This window comes from Opisthorchis viverrini (assembly GCF_000715545.1).
Source record: "Opisthorchis viverrini unplaced genomic scaffold opera_v5_54, whole genome shotgun sequence".
NCBI classification, from domain to species: domain Eukaryota; kingdom Metazoa; phylum Platyhelminthes; class Trematoda; order Opisthorchiida; family Opisthorchiidae; genus Opisthorchis; species Opisthorchis viverrini.
In genome coordinates this window covers 635788-645686 of record NW_008751711.1, presented here as the reverse complement: position 1 = coordinate 645686, position 9899 = coordinate 635788, and the positions used below count along the sequence as shown (strand labels likewise).

The 9899-nt window shown below is 39.9% G+C and overlaps 2 protein-coding genes across 2 annotated transcripts in view; one reads left to right on the top strand and one right to left on the bottom strand.

The window, feature by feature from the left end:
- The window catches only part of T265_03717 (hypothetical protein), a gene marked incomplete at both ends in the record, with an annotated part of 168412 nt that overhangs the window by 29393 nt on the left and 129120 nt on the right, over window positions 1-9899 (bottom strand). Inside the window, one exon of the mRNA XM_009168264.1 lies at window positions 7209-7238. Coding sequence (XP_009166528.1) covers window positions 7209-7238 — 30 coding nt within the window. The remainder of the gene's footprint in view (window positions 1-7208; window positions 7239-9899) is intronic.
- Window positions 1-9899, top strand: part of T265_03718 (hypothetical protein) — a gene marked incomplete at both ends in the record, with an annotated part of 166041 nt that overhangs the window by 27106 nt on the left and 129036 nt on the right. The gene's annotated exons all lie outside the window — the stretch shown is intronic.

Sequence of the window (9899 nt, the reverse complement as noted above, 5' to 3'; positions counted from 1 at the left end):
AGCCACTGAATAACGTGAATACTCGAAGATTTATAAAAAAAGGCAGAGTTGTTAGTATATTTTCACATTGGTTATTGGAGCCCATTGAATGCATTATTAAATTTTTTTAATCTACCGGACACACGAAGTGTCTTCATCGTCATAAACGAGAAACGCTTGGAATGTGCCACCCCATTATAAATAATATTGTTTTACTAAATAATTAGCCCATGCGCATGGAAGGTCATTGTTACTCCTCATAGTTTCCTCATAGATAAATATTCGCCCCTTGGACACACTTGATTTGCGTACGATCTAGGCATCATTTTTTGTATTCTCGGAGTCATGCGTTGTAAGAGCGCTCCTCTGAAGGAAGACCATGAAATATCCTTATATGTTTGTTGAAAAAAAGGCCTCGTGTATTAGGGTGGCTTAGTTTTACCAAATAATTGGGTTTCAGTTACCGGATTAGACACATTCAAATGAGCTCATTCTTAAAACTTCCATTAGTTATCAAGTGATCCAGTGCAAAACCAGACTTCAGAGGCTAACACGTGCGTGAACCTCCACATGGCGGATTCCCTTAACGGTAAGCTGCTCAATAACCAGGAGAGAGAAGCTGCTACTCAGCAGCCTTCGAACCTTCACCAGTGCAAAAACCGACTTCAGAGGCTAACTATGACGTGAACCTCCACATGGCGGATTCCCTTAACGGTAAGCTGCTCAATAACCAGGAGAGAGAAGCTGCTACTCAGCAGCCTTCATACGAACCTTCATTATCACGAAACATGTTACGCAACTATCAGTTCTGGTACAACCAAGCACGTCGATGAATCTAGAACAAACCCAGGTACTTCGAAATTTTGGTCAGTTTCAGATAATGCTGTTGTTGTATCGTCTGGAGGTAACCCGTCAACTCACGTAAGGAAGAAGCCATAGTCGAGCACTGGAACAGGTCTTTTTCGCAGCGAAGTAAGGCGGTTTATATACATCGGAAAAAATGGCATGAATTGGCTGAGACTTTCTCTCTAACCGAATAACCAACAGGAACCAACAGTTATGCACGATCGGGCTGTTCCGTTCTGGTAACAGCTGTTTATTCATAGCTTTATCTCGGTGGGAACATCACATTCCGCTGCCCATTCCTTTACCAATTTGAGATAGGGCGTCTAATTTCGATAACGGAATAACCAATGGACAGTCTCATTTCTTGTTTGTTAGCTGGAAAACCCAACTTTCAATTAAATAACATTCAGACATTCCGCTAATTATTTGGGAAATCTCGCGCCTACCAAATGCGGTATACATATTGGTAATGAACCCAAACGTCTACTGTCTGTAAAAATTTGTTCCAGCAAATTTGTGAAATGCTATTCATTTGGCCGAATAAAAAGACCAAGAAAAATCGCGACGGGATGCGACAACGTTATTCTGCAATTTGGTTTACAAAAACGGACGGAACAAACGCAGAGTTTTAGAGTACTTAGCGAACCATGATGAAAACGCAGATATATTTTAGATTTTTGCTGTCTTATTTTTTCCCAAAACTATAAAAATATAGTTTGTTACCAGAATCGTAGTAAACTATGAGTTTTATGTTTGTTATTCCAGTTGCTTGGAATTCTGCGTCTTGATAACTAGGGATGTTTGTTAGTCTAATGTAATCTTCAAACTTCCGTCACCATATCTGGAGCAATGAGCGCGCGTAATTAACCAGTTTTAAAGGTACCAAGGAATACATACCGCCAAAATCACGCGATGTGGTTTTGACGATATTTTCCCAACTTCGTTAAGTAAATTGGTGCGGTCTGGCGGTACAAAACTAACTATAACCTCGTGCAAGGTTCGGAATGGTTCGTCTTGAATATGTAAATTAATGCTGTGCCTTTAAATGTTGCATCAAATGTCCCGGGTAACAGTAGAACCCTGTTGTGCTTTTTTCACCTTCNAGTCAGTTTCAGATAATGCTGTTGTTGTATCGTCTGGAGGTAACCCGACAACTCACGTAAGGAAGAAGCCATAGTCGAGCACTGGAACAGGTCTTTTTCGCAGCGAAGTAAGGCGGTTTATATACATCGGAAAAAATGGCAGGAATTGGCTGAGACTTTCTCTCTAACCGAATAACCAACAGGAACCAACAGTTATGCACGATCGGGCTGTTCCGTTCTGGTAACAGCTGTTTATTCATAGCTTTATCTCGGTGGGAACATCACATTCCGCTGCCCATTCCTTTACCAATTTGAGATAGGGCGTCTAATTTCGATAACGGAATAACCAATGGACAGTCTCATTTCTTGTTTGTTAGCTGGAAAACCCAACTTTCAATTAAATAACATTCAGACATTCCGCTAATTATTTGGGAAATCTCGCGCCTACCAAATGCGGTATACATATTGGTAATGAACCCAAACGTCTACTGTCTGTAAAAATTTGTTCCAGCAAATTTGTGAAATGCTATTCATTTGGCCGAATAAAAAGACCAAGAAAAATCGCGACGGGATGCGACAACGTTATTCTGCAATTTGGTTTACAAAAACGGACGGAACAAACGCAGAGTTTTAGAGTACTTAGCGAACCATGATGAAAACGCAGATATATTTTAGATTTTTGCTGTCTTATTTTTTCCCAAAACTATAAAAATATAGTTTGTTACCAGAATCGTAGTAAACTATGAGTTTTATGTTTGTTATTCCAGTTGCTTGGAATTCTGCGTCTTGATAACTAGGGATGTTTGTTAGTCTAATGTAATCATCAAACTTCCGTCACCTTATCTGGAGCAATGAGCGCGCGTAATTAACCAGTTTTAAAGGTACCAAGGAATACATACCGCCAAAATCACGCGATGTGGTTTTGACGATATTTTCCCAACTTCGTTAAGTAAATTGGTGCGGTCTGGCGGTACAAAACTAACTATAACCTCGTGCAAGGTTCGGAATGGTTCGTCTTGAATATGTAAATTAATGCTGTGCCTTTAAATGTTGCATCAAATGTCCCGGGTAACAGTAGAACCCTGTTGTGCTTTTTTCACCTTCTGTGGAACACTATCTTATGAGTTGTGGTTCACGTTCCCACACATACCCATTTGTGGTCATATTTTAATGTTTCTCATCCGCGTCCTCGTTAGCGTGCATGAATCAGCTAGTTAAGGGCGCCTATACAAGCGGTTTATTTGGGAAATGTTCTTCAGGCGCCGGCCGCTGCTGTGCATGTTCGCGGTTGTCTAAATTCCACGGTTTTACATTTTGCGGTGGCATTGGCTCTGCAGGAATTTCAATTGCACTCATTGCGGTCTGGTTGCTCGCAAACGGTTTTGCGTCATTTGTATTTTATTCATCTGCGGATACTGTATGTGGCTACATCATGAATATTAGTGGTGTGCGTGGTTCTAAAACCAAATCGGGAGTGCAAAAGAACCCTCCACATAAACAAACCGGTCTTTGAAAGCAGTGTACCATGATATGCGTCCTACTAAGGCTGAGAGGCCACCGCTTTGTTCTCTATACTACGTGTATTGCTTCCAAACAGAAGAAAGAACTACTGACGTAAATAGACAAACAGAAATGTTACATCATTCACCTTGATTATCTGTTTATTTCCGCGGTCCCTGGGTTGTTCGCACAATGTAAAATAATATATGGAAGTATTTGAAGCGATATATAGTTGAGTTTGTTGATTTATTTCTTTTCGATAGCTAACCTACGCTTATTCATACACCACCCTCGAGAATATAATTGTACTCCCTGCTGATTTTCAGTGCTGGGCCTTAAATGCATTTCACTGCGCCCTTCAAATTAGACCTTACTTTTAGAGGTAACATTAGAATCGACAGTCCAACACTCATTTGCGTTCCAGCTGACTGACACCTGGCAGGTAGTGATTCCGATTGAGTGATTCCATGTTATTTTCCGTGTATCCACCAGACCTATAATATCTATCCTACGTCACTGCTCTTGAACTGTGCTCTCGGAAAAGATTTATAAAAACGCTGAGCCTGCCTATGTGATGCGATACAAATCAACCGGCCAAGACACTCAAGGATAATCAAAGCTGTCTTACAGCATCTATCTAGATGATGTGTGAGGGTGTCTACAAAAAATCACCCATGTATTCACGTTTTGTATTTTACTAACTAATCTTTGCTGCGTATGTCATTATTCTCTCTAATATATTTGGCCCAGCAATATTGCCGAAAACGCTGTATTTAACTCCCATTTTAGAGACAATACTCCACTAGTAAACAGCCTCGTTGATCTATGCAGATTGGCTACTTGAAAGCTCATATATCGCTCAGCTTGTGGAATTTTGGAAACGGAATATGGAATATCAACAGTTTTAGATGTCTATTATTTAAAGCCTATTTAGGCAGCCAATTGTTTAACCCTATTTTACGAAGGAAGTTGTTTTCACACCACTCAGAAACTAAAATCTTGAAGTTTTTATTTGCGTTCACGAGAGAAAATTACTTCGATTGATTTCACGCACGTGAATGATAAAGTTCACATGTTTCAGCGTTGGGCTGCTTTCTTGCGCACTCGAAATGTTGAACGATAGACAAATTTACTGATGCTTTAGTAAATGTGACGTTTGGATGAGAGTGCACGGTAGTGATTTAGTGGGACGGGGGCGAGGTCTACCAGCAGGTTTTCCTAAACGTTTGTGTATGAATTCAAGCCTAAGTGTTGAAATGTAACTGGATTACTCTGGTGAGCAGATAGACACGATTCGTTTGCGTTCACGGCTCAGGTAATCAAAACCTGGGTTTTTTCGTGACAAAATGCTTGTGTACAACAAGGAGAGCCCAAACATGCAGACATTTGCGTGCTTTTTAAACAAATTTGAGTCCGAGATATTAAAGAACGTGTATAATGATGTGAACAAGAATGCAAACAAAACCCAAGAACCATTTGCGAACGTGCTTGAAAGCGTTTTTACCAGAAGTTCCTGGTTGATTTACGGGCGACTCAAAATAGTGAGTGGATTTCACTAAGGGTTATCACCTTCCGACAGGCAAGAGCTCCGAACGGGCAAATATTTTACAATCCCATTAGAGGATGTAAACAAGGACCGAATTTTTGGAGCGTACTCTTTTCGCCAATAAAATATTTTGCTTTCAGTTCGGGCATTTGCGTAAAGAAATATTGAATTTTGTTTATTTACTTCAATTTATGTTATTTATCTTCTTGTCCCCTACTTTAGGCAACAATATCGGGACTGCGTTCATTCATTTTTCACGTGTCTTTTGCCAACATAACCTACCATCTAATGGCAGGTTTCAATATACACCTTAAAACTAGCTTCAAATTCGAACAACAAGGTTACGCGTACTGACAAAGATTTCTAACATGATGGCGGTTGGCTGTGAGCGCTACAAAATTGTATGGCCTACAAAAAAGAAACAATGATGGCTCACATTTCAAATCCAGAAAATACATGAGTTCAAGGGCGACGCAACCACAAGCTTGCTGTCCCTTAATTCTGTTATACCAAGCGAAGAATATCCCAAAATCATGCAAAGTAGGCCATCTTGTGCGCGCAACTATGCCTCCAAATCATCCGTAGCACACCAAACGTTTGGTTAACGAATTCTTAAGGATCACACCTTGTGTGGATGCAGGTGTATTCAGAAGGAACTGTTATGTTGTAATCCACAACAACAAATTAGGTGAATTGGTACCAAAAAAGCTTCGAGATCTCCCAAGCTGAAGAACAAACTTCCAGTCATCAGACATTCTCGGGATTCCCAGATTTTCCAGAGAACATATGCATGAAGCATAATAGCATAACTTTAGTCTGTCTTATCCAGATATTTTTGGCACACATCACCGAGGGATTGGTGTGAAAAATGGCTTTCGAACATGATTAGGCATTAGTTTTACAGGTGAGCTCAAGCCTCTGACACTGAAACGGTATTATTACCTCCAAAGTCATTGTTGGAAAGGCTTGTGACAATCATACATCTTACACCGGTTATGGTGACGCACCGAAATTGAACACAATGAGTCAAATGCAGTGAACAAGACATGGTAGATCTTCTGTATTTATTCAGATAGAATTAGTGTAGCGGGCAGGTATCCAGTCAGTCTAAAAATTGTGTTGAATGAATTATTGGTGCAAATAGGTTGGGAATTCTGATTCTGTAAAAGCATCAATTATTTTCTAATTATAATCCAAAACTTTCACGGTCTACTAGTTTATAATGTAACTGCATTTATCATATCAATCTGCATCCAGCAACTCACCTTCAATGAAAACACTGTAGCACATCTCTGATTTGTATAACAAGTAGGATGACAAGCATAAGGTAGGGTGAGTGCCAAAGTTGTGTGCAATTAGTTTTGCCACGAGACCCATCAGGTTCAGGAATCTCAAAACTATTTCACGATTAGTTTTTCGGCAGCCAGAGTACCCTCCATGCATAAAGAACTTTAAAGAGCCAAGCAGTAGCCTTTCGGGACAACGTGTAAGAGAGTTACGTTGCTGAGGTGCGTCGGGCAAATCATCTGCATTGAGCAAAGTAATCAACTTTCGGCGCACCCAAGAGCATCATTTCATAGTAAGCTCTCCAGTTTGAAAATACCATAAAAGGGTGAAAATTCAAAAGTCTTTTCCCGTTACTGACTTAAAAAGTGAGACGAACGAGCCGAAAATATCTTCGATTTGATTCTTAGCGAAAGTACAAAATCAAATCTGTTGCCAACGTGTATACCATCCTAAAGTTGCAAAGCCCATACAGTCATCTTACGTTCGGTTTACTTCTTGTTTATGGAAGTTGTCTGCTTGATATCTTTTTGGCTTAATCTGCTGCCAGAGACCCTGTTAGATCAAATTATTCTACAACATATATTTTAGAGGGGGCAAGACGGCTCAAGTGGTTAGAGCGCGAATTCACTGACCATAATGTCTGTGGTTCTAATCCGACCTCTGTCTCCCGACTTCCCTCTCTAGGCTTGGGCAACGTGGCAGTATCCCAGCCCTCATGTTTCCTTCGGATGCCATGACAGGTAGATACCGGAATGGTGTTACAGCTGGACGATTTCAATATATATTTCAGAGATCACATTAGTCTCCTTTTCTAAGGGGATTATTATTTAACATATGCGGTTTATAACTAGTAGTTTTCAACTAGATTTCACCAGTTTCCTCGCGCTTCTCGACTCACCTTAAGGGCTAAATTACAATTCAATTGGATAACTAATATCAATTAACATATAGAGGTATAGGCTACTCACGTGCAAAATCCGTGTAATTAGTGCTGTAGACTGAAATAATAATAGATAAATTTATTAACTTGGCTACATAAGACAACTGTTAGAAAATGCCGCCCTTGAAATTCCTCTTCATCGTGCGTGGTAAGGTATGGAAAATAATTTAAAGCGGGGTAAAATCACTGTTTTTTCAACATGCTGTGAATCTGTCCTCAAATAATTGGGTCCACTCACATATGCACTCATTAAATGCCTTTTTGATGCAGTCTACTGTACACCAAAGCAAAGGAAATAGAGAGAAAAATAGATTGAGACGTTTTGTTGAAACAATTTTAATCACACCCTTGTTACAATTTTGGTTATGCACCCCTTGGAACCTATACAAACAGGAAGAATGTTTTCGTGCAATTTTTGAATCGATTCTCAGGGAACGTTATCTACATTAAATCCGATCACATATGTGGGCAAAGAGCACTGCAGTACTCATAACAACGAAAATGCCAAATACACGCTAATTAGATATCAGCTTTGTGAAAGCTCTATTTAAAATTATAGCTTCCGTTGTAAGATTTGACAAAAAAGACTTGGCGCTTTGGCAGAAAAAACTTATATCTACACGTAACAAAACAGTTTTTGGTCTTAGATAAATTTATTTGTTTATTTAAGCTATCCAAACCATGATGGAGGAATATTTTGTTTGAACAGGGGACCGCTACAAGGCACACGGAGCGAGATTATGTATATATATACACAAAGGTGTTACACACGTTATGTTGTTGTGCTTTTTGTCGTGCGTTCCTTAGACATTATAGGGGATAGAGTAGGGTTGTGCCAACTTAGCTGTATGGTGATATTGTTAGGCAAAGAACCACCATTGTTTCAAGTATTTGACGGTTATAAAATGTTTCGCAATCACTACCTGATGACGACTAACTTATGTGCCTTTAGTAACTTAAGACAAACAAGTTCTTCGGAGAAAGATCATCCTCTGCAAGGGCAAGACGATAAGAGCTTTAGGTTGGACTTCCATGCCATCTCGCTCACAGAAGGGTACGCATTTCTCCGGGTAGTAACACGCATGGCACCAATGTTGCCAATTTTTGCAGCAGAAAAATAAAATTTCCAATGGGCGTCAGTGTGTAAATTATTCTGATGTTTGGTTTGTCCGATATTTTTGGGTAAATATCGGCATAAAGATGGCCGTGAACTTGCGGTTGGAAGAACTCTATTTTCGACATTCCGTCGCTTCGCTTTTTGTTGTTGCATTGCCTATGGCATATTTGTTTAAACAAGGGCGTATCTACCGGTTTATAGAATAGCGCTGCATTTTAGTGGTGTTTACACCAGATCCTTGGTTTTCGTCACACCAACGCGGTGTGCAAATATAATCACCCATTTACACATTTGTATATTTTTGTCACTGCAATAAGTAGTCATTGTAATAGTGTGTTCTGACCTGCCACTGTGACAAAGCTTTTGGTTGGTAAACGTGATAGAGACATGCTTTTGCACGCACATTCAGTGCTTAGAGAATCACGTTCGACCGAAACAAGCAAGATATCACTTTAAATTTGTTTTTGTACTGCATTCCTGTTGGCCGAACAGGCTCTGTTTTGGTATTGACTACACAACAGTCTACATATAGTTGTTCAAGGTGTTTGTGTTGCAACATAAATAAGTGCAAGTCAATTAGGGTGCCTCTACAACCAGCCACGGTCAGAACGGACATACATTTTCTTTCCGCATTGCCCTAGCCACGGTCAGAACGGACATACATTTCCTTTCCTCATCGCTCGCGAAATTGCCTGAAACGTTCAAAAATTATGTTCAAATTACAGCAGTGGATTGGTTAAAGTCTCCACCATCCCACAACAGTCATACAACAATAGTACTTTAAAAAATTCTCCATTTAATTAGTGGCTTATCATGATCTTAGCGGAAGAATACCACAAAACACACTTTGTGGAACCGACGTTGACTTGGACAATTTCAGGTGCTTTGGTGCTTTCCAAAGGCCTACGAAGCCGTAAAACATGGTATGTTGACTCTATTTTGTAATCACCTGAAATGACACTCCGTAAGCGGCCCAATTTGGCAAACCTAAATATGTTTTTTGGGCCAGGTGGTAGTAGCTCAAAGAAACAAAATATCTTACAGCGCAATAGAAACTTCCGCTTAAAATGCTTTCACTCATTGAGTTACTCGGTGAACGACAATGCAATCTGAACCCTTCACCGTGCAAGAAATATTAGAAAGGAATTTGGCGTATCAACAAACTACAGATCTTTTTTACTGCATTGGAATATATCTCTTATTGATAACTCCATGGCAGAATGCATTTTACGGGTCCCGTATTAAACCGTAACCCATGATACTTGAAATGAACTTAATTTGCACAGATGTAGGTACGAAAAATCAGGCGCCTTGTGAGTTGTGCCCCTGGCTTTGTGGAAAAGAAGTAAATCGACATCTGTCTATATCACCAACCTTGGATAATGCGCAACACAGTAAACCACCTATGATATGGTGTCCCGCAGCTACCCCAAACGGACGAAATAGTCGGGTTTCAGCTTTAAAGACGAACGTTTTCCTAGTCAGCGTATCATAGTTTAGATTCAATCCAGTCAATACTGCCCTTTGATTAGGCTTCTTTGACATACGAAATGTTTACAATTACCTCTAAGGACATCGCGAGTTTTTTTGTGTAAATAGCAA